General features: G+C 34.4%; 1 protein-coding gene and 2 pseudogenes across 1 annotated transcript; 2 read left to right on the top strand and 1 right to left on the bottom strand.

Annotated features, from left to right (window-relative positions):
- The window catches only part of LOC120194656, a 34,012-nt pseudogene extending 29,099 nt beyond the window's left edge, over window positions 1–4,913 (top strand).
- A 1,079-nt stretch (window positions 4,914–5,992) lies between these two features.
- On the bottom strand, window positions 5,993–6,756 carry LOC120194756 (annotated as a pseudogene).
- A 3,625-nt stretch (window positions 6,757–10,381) lies between these two features.
- Window positions 10,382–14,780, top strand: LOC120194655 (pre-mRNA-splicing factor SYF1-like). The gene is made up of 6 exons (XM_039196904.1): window positions 10,382–10,505; window positions 10,568–12,075; window positions 12,270–12,454; window positions 12,671–12,841; window positions 13,384–13,836; window positions 14,212–14,780. The coding sequence occupies exons 2-6, from the start codon at window positions 10,587–10,589 to the stop codon at window positions 14,656–14,658; spliced, it is 2,745 nt and encodes a 914-aa protein (XP_039052835.1). The 5' UTR covers window positions 10,382–10,505; window positions 10,568–10,586; the 3' UTR covers window positions 14,659–14,780.
- Window positions 14,781–15,118: the final 338 nt, after the last annotated feature.

The raw sequence follows: 15,118 nt of genomic DNA on the forward strand, positions 1-15,118 counted from the left end.
AAGTATATCTACACAGTCTACTCACAACATAAGCAATATCAGGTCGAGTATTATTCATTAAGAACATTAAGCTTCCAATTAATTTAGCATATTCAGTTTGGGAAATGCTACATCCTTTATTCTTAACTAGATGTATGCTAGGGTCATAAGGAGTTCGAACAGGGACGGCATCAAAACTGTCATATTTCTTTAGCACTTTCTCTATATAATGTGTTTGACTTAAAGAAAATCCCTTTTCAGTTTTGGTAACTTTGACTCCTAAGATTACATCTACTTCTCCCAAATCTGTCATCTCAAACTTAGTGGACAAGAAATTTTTAACTTTGTTAATGGACTCAATGTTAGAACTGCAAATCAACATGTTATCAACATACAGGCTTATGATAACACATTCAGTGTCAAACATCTTCGAATACACACAAGCATCCGAACCATTCACAACAAAACCAAAACTAAGAATAGTTTTATGAAATTTCTCATACCACTATTTAGGAGCATGCTTAAGTCCATAGAGTGACTTTTTGAGTCTACAGAATTTGCCTTCCATACCAGGTGCTTCAAAACCTAGTGGCTACTCCATGTAAATCTCCTCATCTAGATATCCATTCAAGAAAGCAGTCTTAACATCCATTTGATGTACTTGCAACTTATGAATAAAGGCTAGTGCAAATAATGCACGAATCGTTGAGATTTTTGTAACGGGAGAGTATGTATCAAAGTAGTCTAAACCAAACCTTTGAGTGAACCCTTTGACAACTAACCTTGCCTTATACCGTTGAATCGAACCATCATGCATCAGTTTCTTTCGGAAGACCCATTTATTGCAGATTGGTTTGAATCTCTTAGGCAAGTCAACTAATTCCCAAGTATGATTAAACATTATCGATTCTAGTTCATCATTAATAGTGCTTTTCCAGAAACTAGCATCGATAGATCTTATAGCTTCTTCAAAAGTTTTAGGATCCTCATCTAACAGAAAAATTTGAGCTATAGGATCTAAAATGGAATCTAAATCATTTATCTCAGAAATAAAAGAAGTAATAAAGTCTGGTCCAAAAAAGGTTTGAACTATTTTCCTTTTACTTCTTCTAGGCTCGAAATCATTTTCTTGAGAAGTCCTAGCAGGAATACTAGAAGAATTGGATGTAATATATTCTATTTGTGTTTCGACATTTAATCTCGGTTCCTTTAAAGGAAAAGTATTTTCAAAGAAAACAGCATCTCTTGACTCACAAATAGAATAATTTTGTAAAAGCATGAATCTGTATGCAACACTATTCGTATCATACCCTATAAACACTGCATCAACGGTTTTAGGTCTGATGGTGGACTTCTTAAAGTTTGGCAAACCCACTTTGGCCAGACACCCCCACACTTTCAGGTATTATAAATTAGGAGCGTATCCTTTTCACAATTCATATGGGGTAGAATCTAATTTCTTATGAGGAACTCGGTTTAAGATATGAGTTGTCGATAGAATGGCTTCCCCCCACATGTTATCAGATAACCCAGAACTTATTAGTAAAGAATTCATCATCTCTTTTAAAGTTTTATTTTTCCTTTCGGCTATACCATTTTGTTGAGGAAAATAGGGGGCTGAAGTTTCATGAATTATGTTATTCTTTTCACAAATATCTTTTAAGAAATTAGATCAATATTCACCACCTTATCAGATCTAACCCGTTCGATTCTCCTATCTAACTGATTTTCAACTTCTGCCTTATATATAAGAAAGAAATTTTCAACTTCATCTTTAGTCCTTAGGAGATAAACTTTTGTATATCTTGAATAATCATCTACAAAAGTTATGTAGTAGTGTTTTCCTCCTTTACTTTCAGTGTTTCTAAAATCTGCTAGATCAGTATGAATGAGTTCTAACAGCTCAGTCTTTCTATTAGAAACAGTCTTAAAGTGAAGTCTAGTATACTTAGTTTCTACACAAATTTCACATTTGTTAAAGCTAGTTGTGTCTAGTTTAGGCAGAACATTCATATTTATCAATTTCTTTAAAGCATGAACATTCACGTATCATAATCTAGCATGCCACATATCAATGGATTCAATAATATAAGAAGAAGTGGTAGCTTTATTTTTATTAAATTGAGTTTCTATGACAAATAAATCATTGCTTAAAAACCCTTTCCCAACATAATCACCATTTCGGGAAAGTACAAGTTTATATGCCTCAAAAACTAACTTAATGCCTGCCTTATTCAAAAGCCCACCACTTATCAAATTTCTACGCAAGGCAGGTACATACAAAACATTATTTAAAGCCAAAGTTTTACCAGAGGCCAGCTTGAGTAAAACCTTGCCTTTGCCTAGTACTTCAGAGCTGCTAGAGTTCCCCATGTACATACGTTCACCTTCATTCCCAACCTCGAATTCAGTGAAAAACTCTTTCTTTACGCAGAAATGCTTTGAAGCGCCAGTGTCAACAACACATTCCGAACTGTTTTCCACCAGATTAACTTCTGAGACCACCACAGCAATGATTTCATCATCTTCTTCTACAACGTGCATCTATGGCTTGTTGTCATTCTGGTGATCTGAGCGGTGTTGGCATTGGTAGGCTTTGTGGCCGGGTAAACCGCAGACATAGCACTTGTGCGTCTTTCCTTCAGGTTTGGCCTTTCCTGACTTCTTGAAGTTGGTAGCCTTCTGAGGTTTCGTCTTCTTGTCTTGATTCCTACGTTTCATGATCTTTTTAAATTTAGACTCAACCAAGTTAGCTCTAAAAGATAAATTACTCATAGAATTAGTAAGCTTATCTTTTAAACGGTTGGCTTCTTCAATCTTCATATGGCCCACGAGCTCTTCAAGCGAAATTTCTCTCTTCTTATGCTTAAGAGAGTTGCGGTAGTCGGACCAGGACTTGGGTAGCTTCTCAATGAGAACATTTGCTTGCAGTACCTCACACATTTGTATCCCTTCGGCGATGATGTCGGCGACTAGGTTCTTATAGTCATGGACTTGATCCATTATCGGCTTGTCGTCTGTCATTTGAATTTGAGCCATTCACCCACAACGTACTTTTTTATGCCCGCATCGTCCGCACCATACTTCTTCTCGAGAGTGTCCCATATTGCCTTGGCACTCATTTCTCTAAGGAACATATCAAATAACTTATTTGATATGTGACTGAGCAGATGTCCTCACACCGTTTTATTGTCTTTCTCATACTTCTCGTAGGTAGCAAGAGCGGCGGCGGTAGTTGCTAAGGCATCGTCATTAATGACCGCATCCGTATCATTACCGATAGCAGAGATGGCGGCATGGTAGGTGGTTGCTTGAGCAGCACGTAGTCAAAATCAAGCTGCTCAAAGAAAATCAAGATTCGCTGGGACCACCTTCTATATTTATTTCCATCAAGTGCATCGAGCTTGGAAAGATCGGGAATAAGCTTGCTCAAAGGTGTTGACATGATTGCAGTATATCAAATTTCGTTTCTAAATTGTTGGGAAAATAGAAACTGCAAAACCACACCGTTAGCACTGACAGGAAAGATAAACAATAATGTAAAAGGAACAGATTTGTAAACCGTGTCGTGGTAGAACCACCGCCTTAGAAACGAATTCGCCCCGATGTGTGTAATCACTACAGTAGGCGGACCGTTCCCCGAGGTTAACACGGTCGCTCCAAATTTTGTACACCCGAAACCGGAGTGGACTGCTGGTGGTATTGCACTTCTGATCGGAAAGCACAGAAAGAACAATTGCAGAAAACACTTTGAGAGTGAATTGTGAATGTTAAGAGTGAGTTGAGAAGCTGAATATAACTCTCTATTTATAGGCTAGAAATAGGGTTAAAATTGTCCATAAAATTTCAGGATTAAATCTCTTCTTTGTAATAGCTGAAACGTCTAGATGAACCTGACTCAGAAATAGTCCAGGTTCATTGCATCATTATTCAGCTGTTATAACTCCCGAAATTATATCATGTAACCCCTGGAATTAAATCAAATAACTCTTGTAACTCTTGATATTAACAGCTTGTCTCCTCTGTACAAAGCTGGAAATCAGTCCAGATACATCTTAATCGTTCTTTGATTTAATGTAGAAAAGAGTTGTTTAATTTCTGATAACTCATAAATAAGTTGTTATCATTTTGAATTTAAACAGTCCTCAGCAGACTATAAATATCAGTTGAAATCTTTCATATTTTCCATTTGTTTCTTTCAAAGAGAAATTCCTCAAGAATTTTTTCTAAAAAGATAGTATCCGCGCGGACGTGTCGAAGACACTTATGACCACAACCACGAGCCGTGCCGAGACAGACGGCGGCGGCGGTGCACGAGAGTCTCCCTTGTTCTCTATCACTCAACAAGGAAGTGGGAAATCCAAACCTTAAATACCCATTCACAATAGTATTTCCAATACTATGTGGGATTGAGCATTACCAACAGACACTCCCCTTGCACAAATGCAGAAAATTGCATACCAAAGCCAAAAAAGGTTGCCGCCGAGGTTTTAGATGATGATCCTAACAGAGTAAAATCTTCCTCACCTTTTAAAGGCCAAATTGACTTGAATATCCAACCTGAGCGAGAAGAAGAGCTTTCACCTGGTTCTGATTCCGGCAGCATGATGAGGTTACTTCAAGATGCCACTGACATATTACCTGAGACAGTAAAGCATGTTGACCTCCGGTGGTAAGAGTAATTTAAAAGTTACTCAGACACAACCTGGTGGAGGCCTAGGAGAAGAAAAAATTAGCAGTAGTCTCAATCTCAGAACTAGTCATCAAGATGTTGACAGGGAGCCACCAGCAGTTTTCTTAAGTATCTGCACCCACATCAACCCCTGGTTAGATCAGTGCTTTATGTTATATTGACCATTAGCAAGGAATGAACTATTATGTCGATGGCGATACAGTTTTTTTGCTCGTCCACATCGGCATTATTCATTACAGGCTGTTCACAAAAGGAGCGGGGATAAGAAACCAATATCCTCTCTTCAGTGAGGTCGATGTTAAGGTAGTTCATTTCAGGAGCTCACCCGCAGATTAAGAATTGAGAATGTAAATCAATTCCCTGCAGAAGAATGGCACCACGATGATTTTATATTGTTTTGTTGGCATGCTTCGCAGTTGCCTGCCATATTTCATGCTTGAAAATATGTGCGTGGGAGTAATGGAGTTGGAACTGTAATCTTTTAACCCTTCAATGATCTGATGGCATAGATTGTCATTAGAACTGAAAATCATGTGAAATTGATTTTTTGAAAAAAGCAATCTGCAAGGGCTAGTCTCCGACATTATCTAACCATTGCACTCTCATCATTCGACTTTAATTGAAGAATTTCAGCAATTGTAGTCACTTTCATAAAAAAAAAAATTAACCTTGACTTTAATTATTTTAAATATTGCAATTACTTAAATTTTATAATCAATATAGTTTTATATTTTTTATCAATAATATATTTAACAGGACAAAAAGTCAAATTTAAACAATTTTGACCATGGTAGGAGTGAGCATTCGATCGAGTTAAGTTAAAAAAATTGAGTTATTCGAGTTGACGAATATTATTTTATAACTCGAAGTTGACTTAAAATTTCTTCGAGTCGAGTCAAAAAGTTAATTGCAAATATTTATAAATATTATAATATTATTTTATTCCAATTTAAATAGCTTTCTAGAACCATATACAATACAAAAATATTTCTTCATTTTTTTCATATGTGATATACATATATCATACAAAATCAAAGATCTCGGCTTAAGCTTAAAAATCAATCCTCTAATTACTAATAATTTCGAGTTGCATTTTATAACTAGAATTAAACTTGAAATTTTTTCGAATCGAATTTATAAAATTGCAACTCAAAATCAATTAGAGTCGAATTTTTTTAGTTAAATCAAGTTTAAGTCAAATCGGGTTTTGTTACCCCTAACTGTAAGTCAAAATGTGACAAATTTCCAATTTCCATTGTAATAAAATGACAGTACTAACACAACAAAAAAAATAGAAAGAAAAGAAAACTGTATATTGGATCACTTCCAAGTACCATCAATAGGAAAAGCTACCATAGATGAATGATTGAGGAATCCAAGTCAAGGCGCTACCTAGCTCATCTACTGCCTCCATGTTGGAAAACCTTGAAACCCATTCCTTCAGCTTTGTCTTTCCTTTTTTGGCAAAATACCAAGCTTATTAAGTGTTGCTGAAAGGACAGACGGCAAAGGATGCACTTGTTCAATTACCACCATATTGAGTTTCAATGAAATCATGACGGCATTAATAAAATTCAGCACACATTCACTCAGGATAGCAGCAGATGAAGCGGCAGAATCTCGATGCTCTAAATAGCGGGCACCCCAGAGATGACCAGATGATTTATAGCGTACGGGCAGTCCATTTTTATTTGTAGATTGTACAACAATGAATGCTAGGGATAGTGGCTTAGGCTTTGAGCGTAGAAGTTAAGGTTTCAAAATGGACGATAAGCTTTAGGCACTCAGTTGCACAATCAGATGATGAGAAAATAAAATAATATCCTTCACATAGGCTTTCTCAAGCTCCTCTGTTGCTTTGATAGTGCCATAACTGAACGACCATTTAGGTAAAGACTTGATATGTTATTGAATGAATGGGTCAACTTGGAATCAAATAAAATGGGGGAAACTCAACTTTATTCACTGCGACACAGGTTTGGAGAAGCTGGGAGGATTGGAGAAGTAAACAGGACACGTGCAGAGAGCTGACCTTTACTCACTGCGAAAGAAAAGCAAAGGAGAATAATCAGATTACCATTCATCATTCATAATAATAAAAAAGAATACTTTGCAGCATAACACTAAACACAGTCAATGTTCAAATCATTAAGGGATCTTTGGTTCGATTCTCTGTTTAGTTGGTTGAGAATTCATTCTCAGTAATGTTTTATTATTAATAGTGAATTTTTTAGGTATATTATCGGGAATATCATTATTGAATTCTCTTAGGTATTGTTGGATTACCGACATTTTAGACTAAAATACCTTTAATTTTTTTTTTCAAAAATATATGTCTTCTGATATTGAATAATAAAAATTTTACGAATATTAAATTATAAATTTATCCTTAAACTATTTTAAATTTATAAAAAAAATCTATAATTAAAATTTTATATAAATTTCAATGGTTAAAATAAAATTTTACTCTTTTATTAAATATTTTATATTTTTAATTTTATAAAAAAATTATATAAATTATATATATTTAAAATTTTTTAAAAAAATATATAAATATTTTTCAATTTGTTAAAAAAATATATAATAAGATAATTTGGTTAAATATACATTCCAATAATTTTTTATTTCTTTAACCAAACACAGTAATCTTACATTCCTGTTAAACTAATCAAACACAAAATACAACATTCAAAATAATTTCATTCCTTAATAATCTTTTATTCCACTAGTAATCTTATATTACGTGAACCAAACGCACCCTAAATAACAAAAAAAAATATGAACTTTTATATTTATGAATTCTTCATCATCAAACAAGGGAAACATCAAACATTTAACACTGTTCTTTACTTCTATCTGATACCCTAGGCAACCAAACTGGAAGCCCAGAAAAAGAAAATAACGCTAAAGAACACAACAAAGTGAAGATCAAACACAAAAACGAAAACAGAAAGCACCCAAGAAAACTTCTTACCTTAGTTCTTCATTCCAAATGGGTAAAGCCTTCAACGTTAACTATGCAAAATTTTAGTGCACAAAAAAGTTACCTTATTAATTTATTGGTATGCTAAAGGACAACAAATATAAAAGAACATGGAAATGGTGAGTGGAAAGGGGCACAAAGAAAGAATGCGAAACGCGGCTTTGAATGTCGTGCAACGATGTTTGTATTGTTTGCAGTTGCAGCAAAGTGAGAGAACGGAGGAGGGGTAGCGTGTGGGATGAAATTATTAGGTGCTTACGGCAGCTACGTGTAGCAGTTGGATGTCCTGAAAAATTAAAAACGCTCGCTCTCTTGTATTATTATTCTATATTATAGCTCTCAACGCTCCACCCACACTTTTGCCCATAGTCGTAGCCCTTTCCTTTTCTTAAAAAAATTAAAATAAATAATAGCACCAACTAATTTGTTTTAATGATTAAAATAATTATTTTTTTTCAAATGTATTCTCACCAACAACTATACCATAATAATTAAGTATTTATTATTAAATGATTGAAAATATTTAAAATAAAATTTATTTTATAATTACTTTAATTTAATAAAAAATATATATTATAAAATAATACTTTTATCTTTTCATTTTCTTTTTGTTTCTTCGGTAATATCGTAACCCATTCATTAATTCATTTCTAGCCAATAAAATCGTAGGTTGGTGCTTGATCTTTAAATGATATATATATATATACACAGAGGTATACATAAAATTAAATTTTATAATTCAATCTATCATATGATCTTAATAATTAAATAAAGTTAACACTTTTCAAAATTCTAGATTTAAATAATTATGTATGTAGGTGTGTTATTAACAGCTAAAAATATTTTAAACAAATGCTATTTTATAATAAAAATACATTATTAAAAAATTAAAATTTGATATAATGTAAAAATATAATATATGATTTTTGGCTTGACATATTTATCTAATTTTATATGTTAATAAGTAAACCTAATTTATTTTAATATTTGCAGTAAAGTATTTTTAGGGGTCACAAAAACTAATTTATAATCATCTTAACTTAATCAAAAAAATATTAAGTATTTTTTTGCATGAATTAAGTTATTTCAGTGATTAAATGAATGAATTTTATTTTTAGAGATCACATATTCGAACACTATAGAATACAAATTTAAATATTTATTATCATATGATTAAAAGTTTTTAAAATAAATAATACTACTTATAAACACTTTATATTATAAAAAAAATCTAAATACTTTTTAAAATATATTGCCGCGTTACGTTTTTCTAGGAATCATCAAGTTATATAAAAAATTAAAATTAACGAGTAAATTTGTCTTTTTAACTTGATATGTTGGGTAGTATTTTAGAAGAAAAAATATTTTTATCTAGTGTGTTGTTTGTTTGTTTTTTTTTTGTCTTTGTTAATTAATATAGACACTAATTTTAATGTTGATTGTCGATCATCGATTTATTTTTTATTGTCATTTTTTTTCTATATCATATATTTATTTTATTTTGTCTTTTGATTTTTAAAAAAACTATATGTATTTCACATTTTCATTTACTTTTATTACACGCTTTTTGACATGTTTTTGGTTATTTGGTCGTTTTTTCATTTATTCTTTTTATAAGGGTTAATTTGACATCGCCACGACTAATCAAGATGTCGTTTATCTGATATCTTGTTGTTTTCCATACTTTTGACCCTCATATTAGATTTGATTATAAATTTTCATTCATGGATAACTTTTCAAGTCGTTCGAGTCTGATTTGCGGTTTGTCGGTGGTCTTTAAACGATTTGATCCCCTTTTTGTGATTTGTTTGTCAATGCGATCAGATCTATTTGTATTTATCTTTGTTCGAGTTTATTGTTTAGATTTAATCTTTCGTTCCTTATGTGATCTTAAGATACTAGTTTTGTTTTAATAATTATAGGAAATTTTCCTAATTATGTGCTTAATTTACTATTTACGATTATGATTGTAAACATTTATTGTAATTTGATATATTTCCTATTTGGAATAAAATTAGTTACTTCAATATAAAAAAAACTTGATTTGTGGGGTTGAAAATCGTTCGAAATATTGGATAATTAGTTTAAATATATAATTAATTTTTTACGTTATAAGAAACTTAAAGCAATGATATTAATATTTGTTAAAATTAAATTAAATTAAATACTTATTTATAAAATTATATAAAGATTGAGTTTATTATAAATTTCATTGTAATTTTAAATATATTCTCTTTTAAATAAAATTAATTATTTCTATATTTAAAAAAACTTACCTATGTACGAACCAACTTACTTCAATGGTTAAAGGAATTGTTATTGTTCTTAGAGGTCACAGATTCAAGCACCAGCGACTAAAACATGTTGATTGAGCTTTCATTGTCAAATGATTGAAAGTATTTAAAACATATACTACTTTGTAATCACCTTAGTTTTGTAAAAAAAAAACTTACCCATAATTGAAGTGTGAATAGGTAACATTGCATAGATGGGCCCAGTCAAATTCAAATAAGGCTTGAATGTTCCGTTAGACGGTCCAATGTAGCATGTTTCATGGACTTTGGGCCCTTTTGGTAAAATATTGAAGCGGGTTAGACAAAACCCGTTTGTTGCTATATAAACTTCACATAACCCGAAAACCCACTGGGTCCAGCACGACGCAATTAATGCTTTTACTATTCTTCTTTTGGTGGGCGCCATCCCCATCCAAATCCAATTCACTTCCCCCTCTCTTTTTTTTCTTTTCATACGTGAGGATCGGGATTTCGCCCAAAAGCCCTAGCTTCTTCATTATCAATTACCAAAGGGTTTCTCTGAGTTTTAGGAATATTTGCTGTGCTCTCCACTCAGGTCAGTCAAGCAGTTCCTTTGCCTAGATTTAGGGTTAGGTTTTATATATTTATTTCGTTTAGTTTTGTGATATTTTCTTTAATGTCGCTGGCAAAGGAACTATACCCATCTCAAGATGACCTCCTTTACGAAGAGGAACTGTTGAGAAACCCCTTTAGTTTGAAACTCTGGTGGAGGTATTTAATAGCTAGATCAGACGCCCCTTTCAAGAAAAGATTTATAATATACGAGCGAGCCTTGAAAGCTTTGCCTGGCAGTTACAAACTTTGGCATGCTTATTTGCGTGAGCGTCTTGAACTTGTTCGTAATTTACCTGTTACTCACCCTCAATATGAAAACCTTAATAATACTTTTGAGAGGGCGCTTGTCACAATGCATAAGATGCCTAGGATTTGGATAATGTACTTGTCGACGTTAACTGAGCAGAAGTTGATTATCAAGACACGCAGGGCGTTTGATCGAGCGCTTTGTGCATTGCCTGTGACTCAACATGATAGAATTTGGGAACCTTACTTAGTTTTCGTTAGTCAAAGGGGTATCCCCATTGAGACATCGCTTAGGGTTTATAGGAGATATTTGAAGTATGATCCTAGTCATATTGAGGATTTTATTGAGTTTTTGGTGAATTCAAGTCTGTGGCAAGAAGCAGCGGAGAGGTTAGCATCTGTTTTGAATGATGATCAGTTTTATTCGATAAAGCGTAAAACCAAGCATAGGTTGTGGTTAGAGTTGTGTGACTTGCTCACAACTCACGCAACAGATGTTTCGGGGCTCAACGTGGATGCAATAATCAGAGGTGGAATTAGAAAATTTACAGATGAAGTTGGGAGACTTTGGACTTCACTTGCTGATTATTACATCAGAAGAAATCTGTTCGAGAAGGCAAGGGATATTTTTGAGGAGGGAATGACGACTGTGGTTACCGTGAGGGATTTCAGTGTCATATTTGATGCTTATTCACAATTTGAAGAGAGTATGGTTGCTCTTAAAATGGAGAACATGGATTTGAGTGATGAGGAAGAAGATGATGTTGAAGAGGATGAAGAGGACATCCGTTTGGACATTGCTTTATGCAAATCAAAATCAAAGTTTGAGAAGAAGATATTTAAGGGGTTTTGGTTACATGATGATAATGATGTTGATTTGAGGTTGGCTCGGTTAGAGCATTTAATGAATAGAAGGCCCGAACTGGCTAATAGTGTCCTTTTGCGCCAGAATCCACATAATGTGGAGCAATGGCATCGTAGGGTCAAGCTATTTGAGGGAAATCCCACCAAGCAAATATTGACATACACAGAGGCGGTTAGGACGATTGACCCAATGAAAGCTGTCGGAAAGCCCCATACTTTGTGGGTGGCTTTTGCAAAGCTATATGAGACTTATAAAGATCTGGCAAATGCTCGTGTCATTTTTGATAAAGCTGTTCAAGTAAATTACAAGACTGTTGATCACCTGGCAAGTGTATGGGCTGAGTGGGCGGAGATGGAACTGAGGCATAAAAATTTCAAAGGGGCACTGGAGCTGATGAGACGTGCCACAGCTGAGCCTTCTGTTGAGGTCAAACGAAGAGGTAATCCCTGTCTATATTTCTTGAAACAGTTGCCTCTGATTTGATTGTTACATTATTGCATTCCTTTGCATTGCTTCATATCCTTTCCTTTTTCGTCTCATCTTAAAACCTCTTTCTTTTCTTTTTTAAATGAGAATAGTATCATCTATAATACCTTATATATTTGCTTCTTTTTTCTATTTTGTCGTTTGCAGTGGCTGCTGACGGAAATGAACCTGTTCAGATGAAGCTACATAAATCCTTGAGGCTGTGGACGTTCTATGTAGACTTGGAAGAAAGTTTGGGTACTCTGGAGTCAACTCGAGCAGTTTATGAGAGAATACTGGATTTAAGAATTGCTACTCCACAAATTATTATAAACTATGCATTTTTATTGGAGGTAAAAGTATTTCAATACTTGTGCAGCATATAATATCATGTTTGTTAGAACATTATAAATCTCCAGTGATAATGACCACAATGTTAGATATCAAAAGGAGAAAAAGGCACTGAGTACAAGATATCTGAACAGATCACCTTGGATTTTGAGATGACCATCCATACCAAACACCCCCAAAATGTTCTGTAGACTAACAAGCATTCTAAATTGTTGCAGGAAAACAAATATTTTGAAGATGCTTTCAAAGTATATGAAAGAGGTGTCAAGATATTCAAGTATCCGCACGTGAAGGATATATGGGTCACTTATTTGTCGAAGTTTGTAAAGAGATATGGGAAGTCAAAACTGGAACGAGCAAGGGAACTGTTTGAGCATGCCGTTGAAACGGTATGCATGTTATTATCCTTTCAGACCTTTAAGCAGACATTATTGTTGCTGAAGTATTATGAGCGTGGCTTGATTTACATTTTATGTAATCGAAGTAGGTTTAAGGTCACGTATTACATTGTAGTCATTTAAAGATTCTGTAGCCAAGATTAAATGCTAAAATGATTCAATTGTTCGTGGTTGATTTCAAAATTTCTGCTTGGTCACTAGACAGAGATTTTTGCCAAAATCCTCTAAAAGAACTTTTATACTAGTTTGATGGCATTACTCGGTGTGCCTTGTACTGCAAGAAATAATAATTGTTAGGTGATTGCTATGCTGATAGTAGCATAGGTTTTGAAGCTGTGCAGTGATACGATTACATGGAACCATGAATTTGGCTGCTTGGACTTTGGTGACCTCCTTTATAAAGTCTATGACCGGCTTTATTTTTTCCCACTCCTATGTTTTTCTACCTGAACTTTATATTGGACTTGAATGATGCTGAATTACCAACGTTTTATGATAATCATTTCGACATCAATTTTCCTTTATTTTTCCAGGCACCTTCTGATGCAGTAAAACCCCTTTATCTTCAGTATGCCAAGCTGGAGGAGGATTTTGGGCTAGCAAAGCGAGCTATGAAGGTCTATGATCAAGCAACTAAAGTTGTTCCAAACCATGAGAAACTTGGCATGTATGAGATTTACATTGCCCGTGCAGCTGAGATCTTTGGTGTTCCAAAAACGAGAGAAATTTATGAGCAGGCAATAGAGTCTGGTCTTCCGGATAAAGATGTGAAGACAATGTGTTTGCGATATGCAGAGTTGGAAAAGAGCTTAGGAGAAATTGATCGTGCCCGTGGAATATATGTATTTGCATCCCAGTTTGCTGATCCACGCTCTGATGCAGATTTTTGGGATAAATGGAGGGAGTTTGAGGTGCAACATGGAAATGAAGATACATTCAGAGAAATGTTGCGGATTAAACGGAGTGTCTCTGCAAGTTATAGCCAGGTAAGCTTCTTGTTTTTTTTATTTTCCTTGCACACAACTCGGGACTATTTTTCTATTTTCATCAGATATGTCCCTTGTAAACTCAAAATCCGCATTAGTATTTATTATTTTGCATAGGGTCTACATAGATCAGCTACCAACTAAGGATTAGATTTAATTCTACTTCTTCTGGCTACCTTGAAAGATGCTATTTGTTCCTATGGAATTGCGGGTGGCCTCAATGTTACGTAAATTGATAGATGTTTCTGAGTTAACATGCATCAACCTATCAGTTGCATGTATTAATATATATATATGCTTTTATACTTTTTAATGTATAATCTTTGCAACTTTTTTCCCTCCAGATTGTAATTCTCACTGTTTTTGTTCTTCCAGACACACTTCATTCTTCCCGAGTGTCTGATGCAGAAGGATCATAACATTGATGAAGCTATAGACAAATTGAAAGAGGCGGGTGTGTCCGAGGATGAAATGGCTGCTCTTGAGAGGCATTTATTACCTGCTGCTGATAATACTGTTGCCAAAGACAACTCTAGGAAAGTAGGGTTTGTGAGTGCTGGAGTTGAGTCACAGGCGGATGGTGGGATGAAAACAACAGCAAATATTGAAGATATCGATTTGCCGGAGGAAAGTGATTCAGACGAAGAAAGAGTTGAAATTGCTCAGAAAGATGTCCCATCTGCTGTGTTTGGAGGTGTTAGAAAGAGGGAAGATGGCAATGACAATGATGGTAAAGACGATGCCTCTGCTGCCAAAGACAAGGGTGGGAAGGGACTACTGGGTGCACTTGAGCGAATCAAAAGGCAGAAGCAAGCTCAGTAATACCTCTACATATTCAACTCCTACCAAGTTATCTTTGATAAATCAGTGGAACTAACTCTGGAATTTTATGTGCGTGTTCTTTAGGGTTTTCTATATTTGGATCAAAATCAAGTCCATTTCAAGCTTTGGATTTCTTATCCCCCCCCCCCCACACACACACACACAAAAATATGTTAAAAGGGAATAAAAATGATTGAACAAATAAATTTCGCTCATCAGACATCCACACCGTAAGGTGGTCAAGTACTGGAAGGAGGTGAATTGGAAGAATTGATGATTACCAGATGAAGCTGACATTACCATTTTTCACCTCAACAGACCATCAATCAAATAACTCCGCAAGTCACGAAGTGGATTAAAGTCAGTTTTTCTTTTTCTTTGAGCTTGAATGGGACCTGTCGCTATATGTGTATCAATTTGTCACTATAGTGGTGTACTAGTCGTATCAAGCTTCAAGTTA

The sequence above is a fragment of the Hibiscus syriacus genome, unplaced genomic scaffold (assembly GCF_006381635.1).
Source record: "Hibiscus syriacus cultivar Baekdansim isolate YM2019G1 unplaced genomic scaffold, ASM638163v2 tig00117000_pilon, whole genome shotgun sequence".
Taxonomy (NCBI): Eukaryota; Viridiplantae; Streptophyta; class Magnoliopsida; order Malvales; family Malvaceae; genus Hibiscus; species Hibiscus syriacus.

Bases quoted from the DNA above. Each gene is read 5' to 3' on its own strand.
- LOC120194655 (XM_039196904.1), top strand. From the start codon at position 10,587: ATGTCGCTGGCAAAGGAACTATACCCATCTCAAGATGACCTCCTTTAC. The intron at 12,455-12,670 runs GTAAAAGTATTT...AAATTGTTGCAG, and splicing joins ACTATGCATTTTTATTGGAG to GAAAACAAATATTTTGAAGA. The intron at 13,837-14,211 runs GTAAGCTTCTTG...TTGTTCTTCCAG, and splicing joins TCTCTGCAAGTTATAGCCAG to ACACACTTCATTCTTCCCGA.